The 24,320-nt window shown below is 41.5% G+C and overlaps 2 protein-coding genes across 2 annotated transcripts; both read right to left on the reverse strand.

Annotated features, from left to right (window-relative positions):
• Positions 1 to 2,195: 2,195 nt before the first annotated feature.
• On the reverse strand, positions 2,196 to 7,434 carry ndufab1a (NADH:ubiquinone oxidoreductase subunit AB1a). The gene is made up of 5 exons (XM_066660991.1): positions 7,148 to 7,434; positions 4,092 to 4,220; positions 3,915 to 4,002; positions 3,499 to 3,606; positions 2,196 to 2,490 (listed from the first exon to the last, which is right to left on the reverse strand). The coding sequence occupies exons 1-4, from the start codon at positions 7,301 to 7,303 to the stop codon at positions 3,515 to 3,517; spliced, it is 465 nt and encodes a 154-aa protein (XP_066517088.1). The 5' UTR covers positions 7,304 to 7,434; the 3' UTR covers positions 2,196 to 2,490; positions 3,499 to 3,514.
• A 1,262-nt stretch (positions 7,435 to 8,696) lies between these two features.
• palb2 (partner and localizer of BRCA2) lies at positions 8,697 to 23,238 on the reverse strand. The gene is made up of 13 exons (XM_066650096.1): positions 23,105 to 23,238; positions 21,235 to 21,284; positions 20,935 to 20,994; positions 20,618 to 20,783; positions 17,972 to 19,285; positions 15,719 to 17,079; positions 15,188 to 15,343; positions 14,973 to 15,055; positions 13,510 to 13,671; positions 12,828 to 12,944; positions 12,563 to 12,650; positions 11,673 to 11,818; positions 8,697 to 9,198 (listed from the first exon to the last, which is right to left on the reverse strand). Exons 2-13 carry the CDS (start codon positions 21,271 to 21,273, stop codon positions 8,967 to 8,969), a joined length of 3,924 nt encoding a protein of 1,307 aa, XP_066506193.1. The 5' UTR covers positions 21,274 to 21,284; positions 23,105 to 23,238; the 3' UTR covers positions 8,697 to 8,966.
• Positions 23,239 to 24,320: the final 1,082 nt, after the last annotated feature.

Genomic DNA, 24,320 nt, shown 5'->3' on the forward strand with positions numbered 1-24,320 from the left:
GTGAAGAGCCTAGCCCCTCCCAAGCCCCCCCAGAGCTATGGCCCTGGGTAGGGGTCATGCATTCAGGCCTGACTCTGTGAAGAATGTGGTGAAGATGACTCATGAACACAACACATTTTTTCCACATTTCTGTAGATGCCTGCTTCAAACGTGCATCTGTCTTTTTGTAGTCAGAGGTTTATTCACTGCTGCGGCTCTGTAACGTCCCTCTGATGACAATCTCAGTCACGTGTGATATTACATATCACACTAATGCACAAGCATCACTCACATTAAAGCAGCACTAGGTACTATTTTTACCTTAAAATGACTGCTTCAAAATCATTGTGATGCTCCACTGATCTTACCTAGTGTTGCTTTAAGGCTGGCTATGATATGAAATTGTTAAAAACAAATTTGTTAAAGACAAATGTGTTAAAATATTTCCTACCCTCTCCCAAATGTTACACAGTACCGTTTCTGGAGTGCTGAGCCTTGATTAGTAAAATCAGAAACCCTGTTCTACCTCTTACAGGTCAGTGAATCATCACTATTATTTTCAAGCTGTAATTCTATGGTGAAAATACTATCTACTGTTGCTTTAATGTGTTTTTAATGTTGCTCTACAATAGCAACATCGTAGTGCTGTATTTAGTAAAGACACAAATACAAAACACAAGCTAACGCACTGCCTTCTAAACACAAACACACACATATGGAAATGCCCAGAGCATTCTTCCTAAGACATCACAGCGAGAGCTGACCATGCAGGCGTCCAGTGACACGCAAACACAGAGGGAGAGCTTTTAATGACACCTCAAAAGGAAATGTTTCACAGGCTTAGGGCTTATATCCGTAAGAGGAAACAGGGAGCTTCCGTTAGTGCTCACTTCACCACACCTACACTTGGCCACAGCTCTATTTCACATGTTTACCTGAGCATAATTTTAATAGACTCAACAATATTGTCAAGTTTAGATGCCATCTACATTTTCAGCTGTAATCCACATTAGCAACAGCCAGATGTTGAATATTAAACCTTGAACACTCTCTTATTATATTACGAAACTATTCAGACTCAAATCAATGGCATCCGTAGGTGCTTCGTCCTCATTGGCTGCAGTAACAGCTGCTTCTTTTTTTGGGGAAGTCTTTACACCAAATGTTCAAACATTTCTGTTAAGATCTGATGGCATTCAGCCAGATTTCCTGAGGTCAGGTTCTGAAGTTTGGATGTTTAGTTCTGGATCACAAACACCTCTTCAACTCACCCCAAAGGTACTGAATGGAGTTCTCTGGACTGCTCCTGTACCTAGGCTCATGTGCATCTGCTCCACAGAACCCCATCTGACTCCATGCTTTTGTAAACGGTGCATGCGCTTGTGAGTGAAGACTGATATTGGTTTTGTTGTCCCCTCAAGGGAGGGGAGACAAATAGTGAGGGAAGACCAGCATTTTATAACTGATTGTTTACTGTTAGACCCTCAGTGAGGGAAGACTGGTATTTATTGCTGTTTTGCCCCCAGGGGAGGGCATATCCAGAGTAAATCTCTTTTTTTAATCTTTATTGTAATTTTTTTTTAATTCTTTAATATTTCTCTAAACCATGTGAATAGCCACTGTATACAAAAGTGCCTCTGAACCCGTCTAAGAACTGTCTACTATCTTTGGACATATGGCATATCAAAGGTCCTGGTTTTCCCAGTGTCCTTCAGAAGGATGGTTGTGGTTATATTTAAGTAACAGTGTGTGACACTTGTACCTTAAAATTACAGGTTCAAATTCATTTAGATGTTCCACTGGGCTGTAATAAGGGGAAATAGAGCCTCTGTTGTTGTTTTTACGGTGCTCAGCACTGCACAAACTGCACTATGTACATTTTGGAGGTGGGTAGGAAACCACCCAGCCCTCCCCATTGACTTCAGTAAAGTGTAATAATTATGAATAACACTAGGGGTGCCCCAGTATTATAATAAAATAAGTAAATTAAAATAAATCTTACAGTGTTCCTTTAAATTTTATAAGATGTGCTCTCGGTTCTGATTGGCTGTCCCAGAGCATGCCACATTGAAGTGATCAACTCTGACACACTCCTTATAACTTCAGTGTGAATGGGCGGGGCTAAAATTGAATGTATTTATTTGCATGACATCACAAAGCCAATTTAACAACAGTGGTGTGTATGGACTTGAAAATGAACTGTGATTTTATTATGAAGCTTTTTCACAAGAGGTCACTGTTGCTCTCTAAATCTTCCAGTATTGGTTACAGTAAATAAGGGATCTAAATAAGGGATTTTAAAGTTTTTATTATGGTAATATTTATATGAATTGTTCGTGTTGAATTCTCCACTGGTAACTGGTGGCATTCTGCAGTGTGTAAGGCAGATTCTGCCCATCACAGACAACAAAGAGACCAAAACAGGATTACAGATTTAGGAATCTGAATAAAATAAAGAGCGTGCTTCTGGCTCCTCTGCTGCTATTCACATCACCACACAAAACTCTGTACCTGGAGAAAAGAGAAGAGGGTACTGTTAGAGTCTACATCTGGAATTATCTGGAGATTCTCACAGAATGGGTCAATATCATCATCATCAACATGTTTATTTTTTATAGATTTACTGTTATGTTTTAGCAGTAAGCACTCACACACTGAGAGGAAAAAGAAAAACGGAAAAAAACATGGATGGAGAGAATGGAAGAAGCAAAAAAAGAGAAGACAAGGAGAAAATGGGGAAAAAAAAGCAAAGAAGGACAACATAAAGTAAAGGAAAAAAACTGGAAAGGGAAGATTGAAACAAAGAAATACATAATGAATAACAATAAAATAAAAGAGGAAAAACAAAGTTAAAAATGGAAAAGAAAAGAAAAACATGAGGAAATAAAAGAGAAAGAAAGGAATGTATAAAAAGACGGAAAAAATAGTAATAGTTGCAGGCAGTATAATAAATCACTAGTGATGTTAATTGTACACAAATCCATCAGCCACAACCAAAACCACCTCCTTTTTCCACACTCGGTTCAGTCTCTCGGCTCCTCTGTCCACAGGAGCACTTTGTAGTTCTACAATAACAGACTGTAGTCTACATGTTGCTCTGCATACTTTGTTAGGCCCATGGTCATGACCCCCCACAGGGGGTTGGGTGGTGGACACTGATGTGGTGCTGCTGTGTTAGTGTGTGTTGTGCTGGTACTAGTGGATCAGACACAGCAGTGCTGCTCGAGTCACTGAGACCGAGACTAATCAGCTAAACAAAACTATCCACTACACAAATAAAACCTGCTCTACGGTGGTCCTTACCATTGATTGAACAGGGCGGAGAAACAGATGAACTACAGTCTGTGATTGTAGAGCTACAACGTGCATGTGTACAGTTAGAAACCAGCCATTGTTTGCGGAATTGATCAAATCTGAACATCAGATTTATTACTATTTTACACAACTACCCCAGCCCTCTGCTAAACGTTATTCAGAGCGGGCGAGCTGCTTTATTCTGCTTCTGTGTGGCTGACTTACAGGAAATAAGAAAGATTTATTCGTAGACGTCCTTCTTGTCTGCGATGTACTGAATGATCTCTTCAGGGGTCATCAGCTTCTCTGCTTCTGCGTCAGGAATCTCAAAACCTGCGGAGACAAGAAACAAGGTGCTCAGTCTAAATCTTTTTTTTATTTTCAATACAATGCTAGACAGTGTTGGTGTCTGTTTCTACCCTCCTCCAAATGTTACATAGTGCCATTTCTGCAGTGCTGAGCCCAGAATAGCAGCAACAGAGGCTCTATTCTCCCTATTAAAAGTCAGTGAAGCATCACGATGATTTTGAAGCTGTAATTATGAGGTAAAAACACTACCTTGTCATCAACAAATAACTTTGAACCACTAAAAAAAATAAAGTCCTCTAATCATTAAGTATGTATCAGTAAATTGTACAAACCGAATTCATCCTCCATGGCCATGATGATCTCCACTTGGTCTAGACTGTCCAGCCCCAAATCCTTCATGAAGTGAGACGCGACCTGAAGCTGAGAGAGGAACATTACCCAGAACGGTGAGGACGGATCCCAGACAGGATCTGAATGCAGAGTGTACTAAGCTCGACATGTTGACTTACCTTCTCTGGGTTGATCTTGTCGTAGAGTTTGAGCACATAGAGAACCCTATCGCGAATGGAGTCTAAGGTTAAAGGGGGAAGGTCGCCATACTGCCGCAACTGAGAGACCAGCGGAGAGCTGTACTGGATCTGAAATTATAAAGCGGAGGAGCAGGTTTACAACAGGAACACGTTTCAGTAAAAGGGTTGTTTGGTGCCATGACACTGGAAAACATTGTCAGATATAGTTTTATCAACTTTGAAGATGCCCCTATGAAGAGAGCTAATAGATTTCAACCAGAAACTTAAGCTGTTTTCACATATGAACTCTGGAAAATGTCCAGAGGAGATCAGGTCTAGACAAGTTTCAGAGCTGCCATTTCACACAGAGTACAGCCAAAGATTTTCCATGTCAGAAACATTCTTACTACAGGAAATAGTCCCTGTTGTTTAGGCACGGGGCAGTACCTGTGTATGTAGCGTGTGCAGGAGGCATGGCATGAATTCACTGTGAATTCAACCATACACATTTACTCACTCGGACATTACCTGGACTTTGTACTAGTGGCTGGCAAAATAATGTCTGGGTAATGTCCAGGACAAATGTAACAGATGTTTGTGTTAACTAAGGGAGGGCGATACGGCCCTAAAATAATATCACAATACTCCATGCTATTTTGGTGATAACAATATTATTGGAGAAAAACTGAAAATAATTTTATTCATTTCAAGAACACGGGCGGCACGGTGGTGCAACAAGTAGGTGTTGCAGTCACACAGCTCCAGGGATCTGGAGGTTGTTGGTTCAATTCCCGCTCCGGGTGACTGTCTGTGAGGAGTGTGGTGTGTTCTCTCTGTGTCTGTGTGGGTTTCCTTCGGGTGACTGTCTGTGAGGAGTGTGGTGTGTTCTCTCTGTGTCTGTGTGGGTTTCCTTCGGGTGACTGTCTGTGAGGAGTGTGGTGTGTTCACTCTGTGTCTGCGTGGGTTTCCTCCTCAGAAGAAACAACAAATAAATGTGTAAACGTTTGCTTATTTTGTAAACGACCGTAACTTAACAAGATTCTGACATTGTATAAAAAATATTTCGAATGTTGATGTTATTTCCAAAACACCTCCAGACAACACATTTCCACCGTACCTGTCGCCGTGCCTAAACGACTCTCATAATGAACGTATGCCATGTTACGTGTAACTGCATGATATTACGTAAAAAAAGTCAGAATATCACGATAATCACAATACTGATTTATTTCATTGTTTAAATATATTTTGCAATATTATTGCACACGATGCCATATGGCACAGCCCTAGTGTTAACGCATAAGCTCTTCCGGATAAATCCTGGGTTAAAGTGCAGGTATGAAATATACAATCAACAATTCCAACAGGACATAATGCATGGAATTCAGCCATAAGCAAATAATAAGGAGGTCTAGAAGGTGAGGTGCTGATATTGGACAATTAATTAAGGACCACAAACACAAATTCAATTAATTCCAGGTAGTGGAGGAGCCCTATAACTCCCCAGGCCTATACTGAGGGGAGGGGGATGGTTATTAACACTAACAGGATGATGATTTAATGACAGAATAGGAAAGCTCCTAAAAAGTGTGTGACATTAATACTTTGGAACTGCTGAAGTGTGAAAAGATAGATAGTACGTCTTGGCTGAGTATTTCTGCTTTGAAATGGAGGTGCAGTTTGAAAATGGGACGTCTCAAAATTGTGAATTCAGACAGATAGGTTTGTGATGTATGAAGCCCTAGATGACCAATCCCTTTAACTCATTGGATTAGGATTCTGAGCTGCAGGAGAACAGTGGAGAGGAGTGGGTGGAGATAGAGGCCAGGACTATTAGCATACTGATATCTTTGTGTGTGCTGAGTGAAAGTGAACAGCAGAAGTATTATAGAAGATAAATTAAGACATTAAAAGATTTTTTTTATTGGAAAAAAGATTCAAATATATCATTTGGATGAACTGAATTAAATCAGATTTTAATTTATCTTCTTCAATCAATTCACAGTAGAGTTGATATATATAGGTAGCACTAAGGCAAAAGGGTCGCCAAGGAAGTTTTTCACATATACCGCTATATCAAAACAATTATTACCATTTTAACATATTTTCTATAACAATGGACATAGTGTGTTTTTCACATGGGGGCAGCCAGGTAAGAAATAGGTTCAGTGCAGAATGTGACACATCCAGGCCACAGGTGTCAGTGTAACGGTTGATGTGTTACATGAAGAAGAACTGAGAAAACACTGCCACCGTAATCATGTTTTTCAATACATATATATATATATATATATATATATATATATATATATATATATATATATGTGTGTGTGTGTGTGTGTGTGTGTGTATGTATAATATAATATGTATAAACAACTGATTTGAAGTTGTTTAGATTGTGCCTGTCTGAATTTTCCATTCCACCTTAAATAATGCAGCCGTTAGTCATGCTATTCTGTAAATCTCTCTAGCTGCAGTGCTGTTAAGGTGGAATGAAAATTCAGAACGAAAACCTGGCAAATACGAGCCCAACAGCTTCGTTTAAGATGGTACCCAAGTATTATTTACCATCGTTTAAGATGGTAGCATGGTATGGTTCGATTAATAATAACAATAATAAAAAACAATATTACAACATTTAAGGTGGAACGGAAAGTTAATTCAAAAACATAGCCGCACATTTTAATGTGGTAGAGACAAGTGTAGCTATAAGAAGTAAACGGCTGCAAAGTTGATGTATATATGAAGAGCTGTACCTTTTAAGGTGGTACGGGCAATGTGTATGAGTAAACTGATGCACTATTTAAGGTGGAATGGAAAGTTAAGGTACAAATTAACGGGCTGTAACATTTAAGGTGGTCCAAGCAACGCGTATAAAACGCCAACTTCCGCAACATTTAAGGTGGAACAGAGAAGACTAATGAGTCTAATAATTGTGTGTTTCTTTACTACCCTGACCCTGAGCTTGAGCCCGGACTGGAATGTAGTGGTGGGAGTGAGGAGCACGGGTAGGTCATCGCTGTGACCGGAGCCCGTGTCTGGTGGCGGGGACTCGCCTGGTTCAGGAGGCTCCTGTGTCCGAGGATCTGCTGAGAGAGGCTGCGGCTCTGGAGGAGAGGAGCGGAGGAAAACGTCGCCGCGTTGATCCGGTGAACGGCGGCCAGGCGGGGGTTCAGCGATCGGACACACCGGGCAATGACGCGCGCCGCCATGATACTCTCATACACACACACACTCACACACACCGAAGAGGTTTGTCCTCCTGTCTCTTCTTCTCCCGAGGCCTAACGGAGAAATACACACTGAGGGCAGTGCTGCTGCCACCTACAGCACTCACACAGTACTCGGACAAATGTTTGAGGACACTCTTTATAAAGAATTTAACTGCTGTCAACTGGACTAATGGTGATTTTGATCATTTATTGACAGTAATTAATGACATTAAAATTATTTATAAACACTGGACTGGAACAGAACTGTGTTATCTGGAGTGAAGCACCATCCAGTATATTTGGGACCAGTTGGAGTGATGTTTGTGATCCAGAGCTAATCATCCAACCTCAGTAACTTACCTCATTAAAGGAACACTAAGTATTCTTTTATGTTAAAGCTACAGCTTTAAAATCATTGTGATTTTCCACTGAGCTGTAAGAGGGAGAACAGAGTCTTTGTCATTGTTACTCCACACTCAGCACCGCAGAAACTGCACTATTTTTTTTGGAGGATGGTAGGTCCACCCCCCATCCCCACCCTTTGACTTTGTACAGTACTGTAAACATGAATAACTCACCCCTCGCTGCCGTTGTATTCATAGCTGAACCTGTGTGTGCTTTTAGGTCCTTTACACTTTTATTTGCTACACAAAACATGGGGATTTATTTTTTAATTCATCCAAGAACTTACATTTACGTTTCGGCATAGCTGCTCAAGATGAGGGTAGGTACATGAGCTTTGCCTGACGTAAACAAGGACTACTGATGTGCAGACTGACCAATTAAATGTTTATAGAGAAGGTTATTGACCAATAACGGTAGCTCTACACTCAGACCGTCCAATCAGAAGATTTTAGGCTACTTCAACACACCCCCTTCTCACTCAAGCGAACCAATCGGAGTAGGGGAGGGCGGGACTAGTTTGTGAACGAAATGCTTCTGGAAATTCTATGTAAGCTCTAGAAAAACAAAATCCTGGACGTTTGTGAAATTCCGTCCGGACATTTTTTTAAGTCTAAAAAAGAGGACATGTCCGCGTAAAAGAGGACGTCTGGTCACCCTAGTGTGTTAGTCAAGGTGACCACCAGTGGCCAAGCGGGTGAACCACAACAAGGACGGCAATTCTGTTCAGGTTTTCTCTGCCAAAGAATGCACTTGTGCCAATGTTGTGGATAAAATAATTTTTTTTAGATCATGTTTTTTATTTTGTACTCAATAAAAAAATAGGATAAAAATCACATAGTGCATCTTTAAATAGTCTAAAATCTTTTAATGCCGATGTATTAAGTATATTTTAAATAAGTAAATCAAGAGGAGAGTTTTGAACGTGTATGTTCTGACAGGAAAGCATCTTCGCAATCTGAGTCTTTAAAATTACATTTATTTGCCAGGTAAAAACATGTTTTACAGCGTGAATATACCACACCCATACAAAACATAAAAACCAAAGTTACCTTTCTGTCATCTCTCTGATTTGTGAGGGATTGTTCAAAGTCAATATATTTATTTTGCAGGCATTTCCATTTCCAGAGCAAACACACACATGAGTTCTATATATTCAGTACACATTTGTTTGTTTTTAGCAGGTTCTTACATACATTCACATACATACAAACACAGAAATTATAATTAATAAATAAATACTTTGCTGAAAAAAAAGACTTTAATGACAAATCCCTTTGGCTTCTGTAGGTTTACACTGATAGAGATTAACCTCTCCATTTAAATATCCAGTGAGTAGAGTTCTTGGCCCCGCCCACCGTGCTAGTCGACACGTTTGTGTTTCCCCATCTCCGAGCACTCTGGACACGCCTCCTCTCAAATCCCAGATGACCAAATGGCCTGACTGGAAGACACCCGCCAGCAGAGATTCACAAACATCATCATCTAGCAACCTAGAGAAAGAGAGAGAGAGAGAGAGAGAGAGCCATAGATGGTTTACACTACCGATAAAATTAGCTGTGCATTTTTACTGAATATCCCTCAGTTCGTATAAACGTAAATAATGTGAGGCCATAATCGCATAGTGATTCAATACAGAGTTTGGGACTAGCATAAAAAAATACTGGGCGCAACTACAATTCAGTGGCCACCATTGTTCATAATCTGTTCATAATATTTACAAGGGATTCACTCACTTTGTTTACATCACACACATTTTTAATTGTGAAAAGCCTCATGGAACTGGCTCACACACATACTCACTCATGTTTAAGAAGTGTCCCACAGGGGGTGCTATTTCGTGCTTCACGTTAATGACAGTGTGTCCTTAAATTCCATTTCTGTCTATGATTTCTACAGAATGGTTTCTGTAGAATTCATTTCTACAATTTAAAAATAATTTATTCTGAGTTTCAGAGTTTATTACATTTAGTTTGTTTTCAAAATAATACTTGTCATTTTAAAATAACTATTTCACAAATTAAAAGTCACTGCCTAGACATTCATGTTGGAAGCATATGTGAAAATATATTCTGAGCCTTCCAGTAAAATTCCTTTTAATTTAAATCACCACATTTAGTCAAAGTCCAAGGACATTTCTGCAAATGTCATTAATATACATAAAATAATTAGATAATTACCTAAAATGTCATAAACAGGGGGAGGTGTGAGAACACTAATAACAAAATTTGCAGAGGTATAGGGAATGAGGAACACTGTTAAGTTTGACTTTGTTTAGATATTTTGAAAGATCCCATGTTGTTGTAGGTGTTTGTGTTTTGTTGTGAACAAATGTATGTAAATCCTGAGGAGTATCACACAAAAATGTAAAAAAAAAAAATGCAGTAAAAAGACTATATATAGCTTGTTTAGACTCTTTAAAGCATCCAAGTTACATCAGTATATGTGATTCGGAGTTTGAAAAAGCCTGTTGTGGCACTTAGATCTGCTCTGCTATTTTGCTTTTCCATTAGGCATATACAGTACCTAGCACCAGGAACCGGATATTATTTAGTCCCTGCTCCCTAGTGGTTGATAGTGAGCCGAGTAGAGACTGAACTTGAAGTATAAACCTTGCAGAGCAATGTTGGGCCAGAGGGACTTAAACCATGATGAAATGCAGACATCCAGCACCAACTCTCCATCTGTAAAATCACCAGCTGCAGCAGAGATCACATTTGTTTTTATCCGACTCGTAAAATTATGCTGTGGTAGTGCTGGACGATATGAGCGGAAATCAACATCACGATTAATTGTGTATTTTACTACGATTACGATTAATGAATGATTATTGTGTTTTTGTATTTTCAGAGTTCAGTGATGAGGCTTGAACTGAAAATATGCCCCAGTATTGTGGCTGAAACATTTGACTTCTTTTTGTTCAGTGCCGTCTTAATTACAGTCAAAACACAGCACGTCCAAACCCCAGAAGCTGTGTTTTTCTTTGGTACCAGCTGTGCTCGAGTCACTTGGTCAGCCTCTTTGTTCAGGTTGCTTCCATGTGGCAGACAGGGGCAGAATCACCTGATTACAGCTTGGTAGCGTGGTTTTAAAGGGACAGTACATGAAAAAACATTGGGGACATAATTGAATAAAAATTATTGATATAATAGATATGGACAAGGTTAAGTCGATTAGAATTTCTGAATGTTGATTTCGAGTAATAGCCCAGACCTATGCTGTGGTCTTTTGAAGAGGTTCAAACAATTCTTGGATCGGTGGACGACAAAAGAATCCAGCAAGAGCTGGCCGCTGCAACAAGGAACCATACTGTTCTGTTCAGTCCCAAACAACAACAACACGGCAATACGCCATGAGTAAACACCGCTTAACGTTTCCACCACAGTTGTTGTGGTTTCCAAAGCCTGTGGTTCCTGTTTGAGACCGGGTTTTGTAATTACATTTCAAGGAAGGAGATGTGTTTGTGGAAAACCAACCAGGCACTAAACAGCAAGTACAGCTGAGTAGAGTAGGCACCATGCAGTGGAAAAGTGCCAATAGTTAGAATATTAATTACTTCCTCAACCATTTGCTTCACAAGGATCGTTTACAGCCAATCCACACTTACTCCTGAATCGTGTGGCGTTGGGTTCACACCTCACCAAATGGACTTTGGTTTAACTGTATGTTTAACCCATGCATTTGTTTCAGAGGGAGAATACTGGCCATTGAATCCTGAAGCCGCAGCCAGTTCCTCTCCAGTTCCTATTTCTACTGTGATTCCCTTGAAAAAACTTGTGCTAAGCTCATTTCTGATGCTTATCCTGAACTGATTATCGTGTGTTGATTCATACGAAACAATATGATTATGTTCTTTGTGTTGACCTCATTTTACCCTGTTCAACCAAGGTTCATTCACACACTTAGACAGCATACTTAGAGAAACAACATTCAATTCTTTACATAATTCACAACAAACATATCTCACCTCTCGATATGAGGAGCTGGAGTGCAGAAAGAGTTCAGCGTGAAGTGTTTGGTAGTGAGTGGATTTATGGCAATCATTGTGAACAGAGGGGAATCATTCTTTTCATCACATGCACCGGCGCGTTGGAGCAAGACACACAGCGCCCCCTGCAGGAGACAACACAGTTCATCGTACTCACAAAGCAGATACATGATATGACCAAATCACATCCATGTGCGTAGCCCCTCATTTAAAAACCACAGACACCAATAAGTGCTTCCACTAACGTTTAAATCATGGCTGCGTTGAATGTAGCATTAGCGCATTAGGGATAGTGCTGGGCGATACGACTGAAAATCAATATCAATACTGTACATTGACTACGAATAATGAACAATTTTTTGGCCTCATCGTTCACTCACAAGGCCTGTCCTGCAAATATGCTCAAGTATTAACACTGGGATATTCCCCACACAGACAAGACTACATTGATTAGAAGTCCTGAAGGTCGCCCAGCCTTTATTAGGAAACTGATTAGTCACTGATGTGAGACGTATATCCTCTGGATGTGGTTTGGGTCAGGACTCTGTGGAGGCCAGTCTTGCTTTTTTACATCATACATGACAACACCATCGTTTGCTGTGGAACCAATTCCATGATGCTGGGACCACAAGGTTGTGTACAGTGTAGCATTAGTTGGAACTAAAGAGCCCTCACCAAACAAAGGAAACATCCCCAGGCTGTGGTGTTCTGTAATAATGCCATGCTGTAAGTCACTGAACTGTTATAGATCCGAATAGTCCAATTTATTCATCTATTAACAACGAGCATGACTGAAATTAGACAGGGTGCCCATAAACCTTTGGCCATGTAGAATACTACACATATATATTAATGATTATATTCTCCACCTTATACGACCATCCTCTCAGACAGACCGCTGTGGACATTGTCTCTGCCAGTCGCACAGTCTGAATCATTAGACCGGACTTCATGTTCCTGAAATAAAGAAGATACAGACTTGGAAAAAGTGGTGAAAGAAATATTTAACATTATGAAATTATATAAAAGAACAATCATAATAGTAACAACACATTAAAATTTTATATATAGTCAGTGTTATATTAATATTTGTGAACATTTCTAAAGGAGTGAGAACCCAGCAGATATTCTCACCATATCAGGAGGGTCTTACATTCAGTCCATCCAATGAGTGCATCTTTCTTATTTTCAACAGCGGCCAAGGTCTGAATACTTAGACTGGTCGAAACTAGGGTTAGGGAATCTGTAGCTCTGCAGAGATTAGAGAGAGACAGAGAGAGACAGACAGACAGAGAGGGAAGGCCAGAGAGAGACAGACAGACATACAGACAGACAGAATGAATGAACAGATCAGTGTGACTTTACCTGCACATAGTCACGTTTGTCATGAAAAAGAATAACAGCTTTAACGGTTAACGCATTGTTTTCATTATAATTACATCATCAACTTCACATAATATAAATGATGAATTTTCACTTAGTTGCCATAGAGTGGTAACTGTTGTGTGGCATTAAAAATGACAATTGTCATCTTATTCAACTAGAAATAAGCTAAAAATGTAATTGCATGAAAATGGCAAGAGGGAGGAATTTATGTCACTGCATTCATTATGAGTTCCTTTAAGATAAAAGTGCAGCAGGAGCATGTCATGGACTTGTTTGAGTTTTGGATTCGACGATTTAAAGATGGTGATCATGAATATAGTGTATGATTATTTCATTTAACTTTTAAAAATCAAACAAATATTGTCGCCTTTAATTACAATTAAAAAAGAGCAGGCCCTCAGTGGAATTTCGTACTTCGTTTTCACATTACCTTCCATCCGGGGAGAGTGTAAACACTGTAACTTTCTGCTGGGCTCCAGGAGCAGTGCAGCACACCAGCCTGCGGTCAGACACAGCCACTACAGCCTGCAGAGCACCTTTACACAGCTCAGCCTGAGAGAACTCTCCAGCTGGACTGGCACAGCAGAGGACCCTGTAGAAACACACAAACTTATAGAGACCCACAAAGGAGAGAAACAATGATCTTTCAGACCTCAAACACGTCTTCAACAGATGGTGATGATTAAGCAGCTCAAATTCTAACATTAAGAACAATGAGTGGCTAGATAACAGTTCACTAACAGGTCGACAGAGGATGCTGTGATCACAGCTCTCCACTCAGTCCTCACTCATCAATTCATATGTAAGGATGTTGTTTGTGGACTTTAGTTCAGCCTTTAATACAGTTATTCCACAAAACCTGGGCGATCTGGGCCTAGGCAGTTCACTATGCTTATGGATATTGGACTTCCTGAGCGACAGACCCCAAAACGTCAGGATGGGAGACTACACATCCTCAACTCTCATCTTGAACACAGGCACCCCACAGGGATGTGTCCTCAGCCCCCTCCTCTACTCACATTTCACATCTGACTGCTCCCCCATTCACACCTCCAATAACATCATCATGTTTGCTGATGAAGCCACCATTGTAGGACTGATTACGAACAACGACGAGTCAGCCACAGGGAGGAGGTCCAGCACTTGACAGTATGGTGTAGGAATAACAACCTGAAGTTGAACCCAAATAAAACCAAGGAGATGGTCATGGATTTCAGAAGATCCACCCGCACCGAGACCACGGCCCTCCTCAATGGAGTGGAGGTTGAGAGAGTAGAGCACATCTCTGCTGACCTCACATGGGCCTTCAACACCCAATACCAAGTGCGGAAGGCACAACAGAGTCTCTACTTCCTCAGGAAGCTAAAGCACTCCCACCTCCCTCAATACTTTCTGGTGAACTTTTACAGAGCCACCATCGAGAGCATCCCGACATACTGCTGCAGTTTGGTTCACCAGTTGCACAGCACAGGACAGGAGAGACCTGCAGCAAGTGGTGAGAGGGGTGGAAAAAATCATAGGAACTTCACTACCCCCCCTCAGTGACATTTACAACAGCCGACTCCAGAAAAAGGCTATCAGCATTTCACAATGGACATCACTCACCCTGGTCACACACTGTTTCCCCCCCTACCCTCCAAAAAGACAATTAAAAGACAAACAGGTTGAAACACAGCTTCTTTCCCCAGGCTGTGAAAGCCATCAACCCATCAGCCATCAACCCGCCCCCCTAACTGCTGCCTGAGAGAGGATGCTAAAACTGCATTTCACTATTCTAACACTGTTCTTGAACACTGTTTTCTCAGCGACAATAAAAGCTATTCTATTCCATTCTAACAGAACCAGACATAAAGCTACTGTTCCATTTCTAAGAACAAGTCACAGCTCATGCACCTCACTTCTGTGATCTCCAGCCTCCCCAAGGATACACAGAGCAAGCCAGGAGAATCTGGGACTTCTTGAAGAGAGATGACAGACTGGAAAACCACAGAAAATAAGACATCAGTGTCAACCGTGCACTTGCTAAAGTTAAAGTCTAACATTAAATAAACTATCAAACTATTTTTGACATGAAATTGTACAGAGAAAGATTAAATATGTGCCTTTACTTGTGTGAAAGTCCAAGTGTGTAGAAGATCCCACTGCTGCACGCCCACCTTCTGGACCCAAACACACACACTCCACTCTCCAGCCACACACACACACCAGTCCTCAGATGGCCGTCGAAGCAAACACACGTCCAACACGCAACCTCCCTCCAGAGCCTGAAGAGGGAGACACACACAAATATTTATAAATGTAGAAACTGCCAGTTACTACACTATGTTTACAGGTTGATGTTGACTAAAAGGTTGTTCCAAGCTTCACACGTATGGAGGCCATGAAGAGGTTGCCATGGTGACGGAATTACCAGTGGAAATGGATGCAGCTCCCTTGTAAACTTAAGGTGGAAAAGCAAGAGGAAGCTTTGTATTCTTTTAAAGCAACACTAGGTAAGATTTGGTATTTTTGGTCCTGGGCTCCTCCTGCAGCTAAAGAGTGTAATCCACTTGCTGTGAAATCAATGGGGAGAGGGTAGAGGTGGTTTCTAAGTGTCTAAGAAAATCTGTGCTATTACAGTTCTAAGGGAAGATTATTACCTTTATAGTGTGAGTCTTTTGAAGACTGTCACAGGAGGCAACTGGCGTCCCAGGATACGCTGTCTCAGTATCAGCTGTTTGACCCACCAAGCTGGCATAACTCGCCATATGCACAGTGGTATCATTTTGGCCTGTTACATAAGAACCCGGGCTCTGATTGGCTGACAGGACTGATGTCTCATTGGTGGTACAGGGCTTTGTCACAGGGCCACTGCCCTTCTGTTCAATATCCTTCTGTTCAGTCTGTCTCTGTGACTGACTCCCAGTTTCAGGACAAATCTCGTATTCAGAAACACTCTGAAACTCAGTGATGTCTTGATGTTGGGCTTCTTCCTCTGTACTGTCCTTGTTTTTAGGGCTATTTTCAGGAATGTCGTTATGGGCACATTCCGAAATGTTCACATCAGTGGCTGGTTGAGTGTTTTCTCTGAGTTCAGACCCTAACCTTGTGGCAGGAGCTTGGCTCTGGGTTAACGCTGCTGCTTGACCTTCATTCTGGCTTAACCTTGGTGTCGCCACATGCTCAAGCTGAGAAGGACACAAAACGAGGCTCTGGTCAGAAGGAGATGCGAGAAGGCCAGTCTGGACTGTGGGTGAGGTGGGGTTCAAAAGACGAGGCGTGATGCCCAGAAGTGGAAGGGATAGGTCAGGACCATGCTGAGTGTTTGATGTCAGTGATGCGCTAAGGTTGAGCAGTGCTGCACATTGGGATCCTTGGTCTGAAGGTAGTGGAGCTTCATTTCGTGGGCACGATTGTTGTTCTCCATGTGTTTCTTCATTGTACTTCAACTGCGTTTCCTTTTCTTTGTCTTCAGTGGCCATAGACGTCTGGGAGTAACCTTTGTCCTGGAGAGATTCATCCAGTTGGTGAGCACTGCTCAACTGTACAGAATGCTCAGGCCCTGGATCATTATCACGATCACCACTGGGAATGTCGGATTTCTGGCTGTCAGCCTCGGACTGTATCTGCTTTGTTGACTCTGTATACCCGTTCATACCTGAGCGATTAGGAAAACTCAGAGGAAAGCTACCCTCCAGAGAGCAGCTGGGTGTTAGACTCCGTGACTTAAACCTTTCCTGTTCTTCACACTCTACTTCAGAGTTATCCTTATCCCTATGTGATCTAAAGCCATGAAGCCTGCTGCTGCGTCGCGTGTTGTACGCAGAGTAAGATGGAATCAAAGGTTCCACGTTTGTGTAAGAAGTGCGGAGTCTGTCTAGTTTCAATTGGCCAAACTCATTGTCTGGTAGGTGAAAATCCTGGACATCGAAAGTGGTTAGCAGTTGGCCAAGGTGTCTATAGTTCTTCATCTTCAAAGCTTCAGTGAGTGAAGCCAACGACAGCAGAAGAGGCGAACTGTCTGGAAAGCAAAAATACACAACATACACATAAACATTAACCCTCTTGGGTCAAAGAACATGACGGCGCGTCAAATACAACCATTGGCGATGATTCTATTAATATATTAGCGATAACACGGCGCAGAAATACAGTTCAAACACTTTGTGAATGTGCAGAAACTCCTCTTTCGATCTTTTGTACGCGATATTGTGCATTTCAATCATCAAAACAATTCATCCACACGAGTAAAGGGATGTTTTCATAAGAAATATAAAGATTTTCAGGATTAGAGACAGATTATCTCTTCATAAAATGCTCTAGGTCACATGGGCCTCTCCGTGAGAGAGCTGAGATTGTTCTGAACATTTTGATATAAAACATGTGGGCAATATGTTATAATACAAGCACTTTAAAGACAACTTTCAGAAAATTGAGAAAAATGTCCTTAGACCCCAAAGGGTTAACCATAATCCACACTGTATCTCAATGATCAAAACTATTTTCTACGAAGTCTGTTCACTTTCCACACTCCCTTGTATGGACCAATATCAAGAAATATATGGCGATATATATTTTGGCCATATCATCCAGCCCTAGTTGAAATTTGGTGGAAAAGGGCTATAAGAAAGAACTCAGTTGCGTGGCCTGCTCTCCTCCAATCACTGCTTGCCGTGCGGGCTATCACATGACGTAGTTGGAGGGGTTGTGTTCACCTCCAATATGCTAAACTGTTTAGTGGCATTGCATCAGCAGCAGCTTAAAAAGAAGTGTTTTGCTGCCTCCCCAGTCCTCCTGAAGGACTCCTGTCACTGTGTGTGATCAAGAACGATTCAGGGAAAGGGTGAAATGGGAGACAACTAATAATTGATGAGAACATTTGGCAGAAAATGAAAAAAAAAAAAATAGCTCACCATTTGTGCTTGCTTGGTCTTGAGAACTCAACACAACCCTTTCCGCTTGGCTAGGTCTCCTCCTAAATATCGGGTAGACTTCATCAGGTAAGAGTTTACAGTCCAGATTAAGCTGGGAGTCTGAAAGGTTTTTAAAATGTGGTTTATTTAAAGCAGGTTCCGGTGTTTGGATTGGCTCCGTCTGACTCACAGATGCCCGTGGGAGAGGCTCAGCCTGTGATTGGATGAGAGATTCAGTGGCTGATTCTGAATCTGGAAGAGACTCAGAACAACTTTCTGTACGTGTTGTCATGCCTACTGCTCGTTTTCTCCTGTGTCCTCTCCGCCCCCTTTGACCACGCCCTCTGTGTCTGGGATGGTCAGGCAGTCTGCCGTCTGGCCGAGAGGCTTCAGAGGTCACATGACCTCCAGTTTGTCTCTGTGATAGGTTGGACCTTCTCCTGCCCCTTGCCCCCGAGAGCTGGCTGTGGATGACAGCGTCTAGGTCTACAGGGCTCTGGGATGCAGCCATGCGCCTGGTCGTACGAACGTAATACTCCACCGGAAACGGTAGACCCTCGATCAAAGTACAGGAGTCAAGGAAACTAGGCTTTTCTGAGGAGGGTGGAACTATGATTTCACAGTCTTTTTCTGCACCACTTTCTTCTCCATTCGCATCTTCCTTGTCTTGGGATTGGTCAGAACGGTCATGTGACTGGCAGGATTGTATTTGCAAAAATAACTGGTCAGATGCTGAGGGGCTTGATTGTGAATCCTTATCCTCTGACTGGCCAACCGGACGAATCGGAACTTCCAATTGGCTCGTTGGAAAGATTTCCACAGGTGATTGGTTACGGAAGGGGGTCTCTGCTGCTGAACAGAGAGATGCATCTGTATTCATCCTTAACTTTACATCTGTGCTTTCCTCATTTGGTCTCAACCCATCCTTCAATCCCTCTCTCTGCTTTTCTTCATCCATCTCCCAATCACTCTCCTTCTCCTTCCATCCATTCTGGTTCTTCTCGTTCTGTCCACTCTCTCCAACTCTCTCCATATCCAGGCTCGTCTTATAACTAGTCCCCTCGCCATTAATCATCTTCTGGTCACTCACTTCACTCAGTCTTTCCTCCACGTCTTCTAACCCTTTCTCCCGACTGTCAGTATCAGACTCCCTCTCCCTTCTCTGCAGACGCAGGCGACTCTGTTTGGAACGCAGGCGTTTAGTGGGGCTTCGTCTGCATGATGGCGTGGAACAGGGAGAAACGTCAGACGTGTCAGGGAGATGGAAACGGACGAGGGGAATTTTCTTTGTTGTGGGAAAATCATCATCAGGCTCTGAAAATAAAAACAAAGCTAAATTTAAAGCACAAAAGAAGACAGCTATGTTGTGATGCTGATTTACGTAATAACATTTAAAGGAACACTAGGTAGGATCTGTCCTTTCAAAATCATTGTCATGCTTCATTGAGCTGTAATAGGGGGAAGAGAGCCTCTGTTGTTGCTACTGGCTCAGCACTGCAGAAACTGTAACATAAACTGCACTGTGCATCTTTAAAAGAAGAGTACACAACCCTACACCACCCCCTCAAATTAATTAAACGGTTTGTACATGTCATGTTTCTTGTTTGTTCTTGGCAGTTTTTCCTGTGGCTTTTACACTGTTAATATTGATATCACAATTATATTGAATCAACCAAAATTAAGAAATATATTGTGATATTAAAGGCTAAGCACCACTTAATGGACCTCCATGAACATTATTTTAGTTACTGACATATATAAGTATGAATTAAAATGAAAATAGCAGCTTAATTGGCTTTAAAACTGACAATTTTATTAAACTGACGGAAAAACCCGAGCTCGCTACGGAAATTCTTGAACGCAGCCGTGACGTCACTGGTGGACAACAGCTGAACAACGCCGCGGTAAAACACCGTTATGACTGACTGTTATGACAGTATCTAGCTAAATAACCAACATTATTCATGACAATAGCCTAGCAATAAGCTAAACTCAAATGTAGAGGTACCGTTATTCTTGTAAATGTGATCGAAGTCGAACTCGAATTCATCCGACACTATAAACCTCCGTAATGCAGCTACGTAGCCGAGTATAATCTGAGCCACCGAGTTTAGCAAGTCAAGCTAACGTTAACTAACACCAACTAAAACAGGCGAAGTGAGTGTCCTTACCCTGTTTACCTCCATGTTACAGAGGCTCTCGAACACCTTTCGTTGGTGTCCTTACATGCCCATATTGTTGGAAAAGCGCCAGTGAAATGAGCTACAGATAACGGAGTGAGCGGATGGTCCTTTCCAAAGTGCCCGTTTAAAGTTGACACATTTAGTCCATGTTCTGGATATTTTGGGATCTTTGGGCCATTTGTTCACAGATGTCCCACTGTACATTGAATTATTGCAGCCAAAAACAACACACCTTTTCGTCATTTTGCATTAAATTAAGTGCAGCTTCTAGAGTGTTGTCCACCATCTACGTCACAGGCAAGACGCCTATTAGAGTTTCCCAACACCGTTTGGGGGGGGGGGGACCAACGGTCTTTTAAACCTTATTCCTTCAATTAGTAAGAAATAACGTGTTTTCTGACTATCAATAAACACAAGTTAAACTTTCAGCCACACTGATGTTTGATTTGCTGCGCACACTTACCTGTTTCCGGTGGTAAGTTTTGGTCTGAAAGCAGGTCAGAGTTTAACACAGAGGAAGAAGCAGGACTCAGCTGAGAAGAGCCCGACGTGCTGATCTCCAGCAACCGGTTCTGGTCCGAGATTCTGTTCTGCACATGTCTGCGGACAGCCTCCCTGCGCTCTGCACGCTGCACACAGACAAGTTAATTTTGGCATCAGAAAACCTGGAGACTAATAATAGAGCTCACACCAGAAAACCACCTGAAGGAGCTCTAATAATTTAGCATCATTAAAACTCTCACTGCTCAACCCCAAAAACACAGGCACACACACACTCACCTGCAGTCGCTGAACTGTTCTCTCATACTCCCTCTGCAGCAGCTCCAGTCGCCGCCTCAGCTTTAAGTAAATATATTTAAATATGTTATACACACACACACCATACACACAACATTTCAATTCTAAAGCCTCAGTTACTCCACAGTAAGAAAGTCAACATACACACATCATTCATGGACATGTTAATACACAGTCAGAATAAGTCCCCTTGGTATTTGGATTACTTTAAATGTACACAAGAAATAAAAATGATTATAAAGTGAGCTCTGATGACAAATGAAAAAAGGCATGAAAACTTACTCTCTCTTTATTTTCACTGGTCAGACTCTCCTCAGTCATTCTGAGCTCAGCTGCAATAAACATAGAATTAAGAATTAGAATTAACGTAATATCTTCAGAGTGAGATGCCGAACTACTTTGTCGCAATCATTTGTGAGACAATATATCGACCACAAAAAATGAATATCGTGACCAACCTAACAACTACTACCTTTACTGCTGCCATCTTCAGTTTTCAGTTTCATGTTTGTCACATGAAATTGCAGATTTCACCTCGACAGAATGAAAACTAAGATAAAAAAATGTCTAACCCCAATTATGCAAAAGCGTAGAAATTTTCATTTTCTGGATAACCCTTATCCAATTCAGGGTTGCGGTGGGTCCAGAGCCTACCTGGAATCACTGGGCCCAAGGCAGGAATACACCCTGGAGGGGGCGCCACTCCTTCACAGGGCAACACAGACACACACACACATTCACTCACACACTCACACCTACGGACACTTTTTTGAGTCGCCAATCCACCTACCAACGTGTGTTTTTGGACTGTGGGAGGAAACCGGAGCACCCGGAGGAAACCCATGCGGACAACACACCAACTCCTCACAGACAGTCACCCGGAGGAAACCCACGCAGACACAGAGAGAACACACCACACTCCTCACAGACAGTCACCCGGAGGAAACCCACACAGACACAGGGAGAACACACCACACTCCTCACAGACAGTCACCCGGAGGAAACCCACGCAGACACAGGGAGAACACACCAACTCCTCACAGACAGTCACCCGGAGGAAACCCACGCAGACACAGAGAGAACACACCACACTCCTCACAGACAGTCACCCGGAGGAAACCCACGCAGACACAGGGAGAACACACCACACTCCTCACAGACAGTCACCCGGAGGAAACCCACGCAGACACAGAGAGAACACACCACACTCCTCACAGACAGTCACCCGGAGGAAACCCACGCAGACACAGGGAGAACACACCACACTCCTCACAGACAGCCACCCGGAGGAAACCCACACAGACACAGGGAGAATACACCACACTCCTCACAGACAGCCACCCGGAGGAAACCCACACAGACACAGGGAGAACACACCACACTCCTCACAGACAGTCACCCGGAGCGGGACTCGAACCCACAACCTCCAGGTCCCTGGAGCTGTGTGACTGTGATACCTGCTGCGCCACCGTGCCGGCTGTAGAGATTTTATAAAATGTGTTAAATCTCTTAATTTTATTTAAACTGACAAAGGCATAAACAACAGTATTCCAACATCTTCATTAAATGTAGTAAATATAATCACATTTAGAAATTGTCACCTGCAACACACTGCAAAAAAGTTGTAACAGGGGCATGTTTTCCATTGTGAGACACTGTTTGAGCAAGTGAAACTAACATTATACTGACACCTACAGTCCTGGAGGATTCAGTACTAAACCTGTGGTAAACATAGCCACATTCAGGGACCAAAAAAAGCAATTTGATTGTTTGTTTTAGGATTTGAACTTTGTAGAGAATATGTCAAATGATAAAATTACTAATAGTCACAGTCATATTACACTTTAATTAGTTTAATTGCTGTCGGAGAGGCGTCAGTGTTTATTTTGTGAAAAATAGATTCAGAAACAGGAGATGAGTCAGGATTAAATCTGAGGAAACTGATTCAGAAACAGACAGAGTCAGGATTAATTATAAGTAAATCAAATTTAGAAACAGGAGAGGAGTCAGGATTTACCCTGAAGGATAAAAAAACGTACTCAAACATGAGAGAGGTCAGGGTTAGCTTTAGCCAGCGCTCCTACATCTACATTTAGACAGGTTTAAATGTAGGTTATTCGGGTGAAAAGACAACAGTAAAGACTCGTCTTACCTTAGAAATGTCAGGAGAGAAATGTCAAATACAGTAAAAAAAAGAAAGTGGTCATAACTACAGCGTTAATAAACAGTGATTTTAACTGGGGTCTTCTCTGTGGCCATAACAAATCTCCCGCGACTTCGAGGGCAGGGGAAAGCAATGGATACCAGATCTACAAACATTATTGTCGTTTGATATTATGCTATTATTATTAACGTTACAAAGCAGTACACCAACGTGAGGTTGTTTATATGTTGTTTATCATTCATAATGACCCGGTTATGTTCATTTCATTGAATACAACTTTATACAAGCTGGTTATCGCCATCTCAGCTCTCAACGGTAAGTAATTGTAGTATCCAAAGTGAGCATTACAACACAAATTAGCGGCAAGTGTGCGGCGTAAAAACTACAACTCCCATGATGCATTGCGCCCAGAACTCTGCAGGCAGGATTGATCGTATTCGTGTCCAAATTTGTACTCATTCCATCCCTAATATAATCGATTACACTCTCCTTGAATTTTTCAGTTCAAATAAACATAAAAACAAATAAATCACTTTTATCCTTTCATGAGTCTAAATCAAGACTTAATCATGCCCAAAGCCAAATGTTGGCAAGAGAATTATAAATCTCTTACATACTGGCTGTCAGACCACTAAGGCTTGCTCAATTGTTTTGTTGACATATTTTCAAATACCAAAAATTTAAATTAAGATAAAGTAACTTAAGCAAAAACACTACTCTTATGTTAGTCTATAGACCTGTATCATTGTGAAGTTAATTTTATGCCAAGGTAAAGAACACCACAAAATATTTTGAGGCAAAACACCATACTTTTGAACCCATTACAGAATACTTTGTTGCCATAAACAGAGAGGGGGGTGAACATATGGAAAGGTTTACCCCACAGTGTCCATACTTTAGCACGAAGAACTGTTTTTAGGGAGGGGATGGGGAAACGTGTTGGAGCATGTTTGGACATAAAAATGTGTTGCTGAAGTCAAAGATTGGAATGATAAGAAAACTATCATGAACCATTCTAATATAACACTTTCTGGTGTGTTTTGTGATACATTTAATATATTGTGTTACATTATTTCCAATATACATTTACATCAATAGAAACATTAAAAAACTATAAATGAAAAAAATAATATAAATAAAAATAATGGAAATTGTGCAGTAAAATGACAAAGAAAACCTCATTTGTGTGTCCTCATTAGAAAAT

Source organism: Hoplias malabaricus, chromosome 2, assembly GCF_029633855.1.
Source record: "Hoplias malabaricus isolate fHopMal1 chromosome 2, fHopMal1.hap1, whole genome shotgun sequence".
Lineage (NCBI taxonomy): Eukaryota > Metazoa > Chordata > Actinopteri > Characiformes > Erythrinidae > Hoplias > Hoplias malabaricus.

What these genes read in the sequence shown, in the direction of transcription:
- ndufab1a (XM_066660991.1), bottom strand. Translation starts at nt 7,303, where the DNA reads ATGGCGGCGCGCGTCATTGCCCGGTGTGTCCGATCGCTGAACCCCCGC. An exon ending in ACAGGAGCCTCCTGAACCAG is followed by an intron (nt 4,221 to 7,147) that starts GCGAGTCCCCGC and finishes TTATAATTTCAG; the next exon opens with ATCCAGTACAGCTCTCCGCT. An exon ending in GGCCATGGAGGATGAATTCG is followed by an intron (nt 3,607 to 3,914) that starts GTTTGTACAATT and finishes TTGTCTCCGCAG; the next exon opens with GTTTTGAGATTCCTGACGCA.
- palb2 (XM_066650096.1), bottom strand. Translation starts at nt 21,273, where the DNA reads ATGACTGAGGAGAGTCTGACCAGTGAAAATAAAGAGAGA. An exon ending in AGACCAAGCAAGCACAAATG is followed by an intron (nt 17,080 to 17,971) that starts GTGAGCTATTTT and finishes TTTGCTTTCCAG; the next exon opens with ACAGTTCGCCTCTTCTGCTG. An exon ending in ACACTTGGACTTTCACACAA is followed by an intron (nt 15,056 to 15,187) that starts GTAAAGGCACAT and finishes GTGGTTTTCCAG; the next exon opens with TCTGTCATCTCTCTTCAAGA.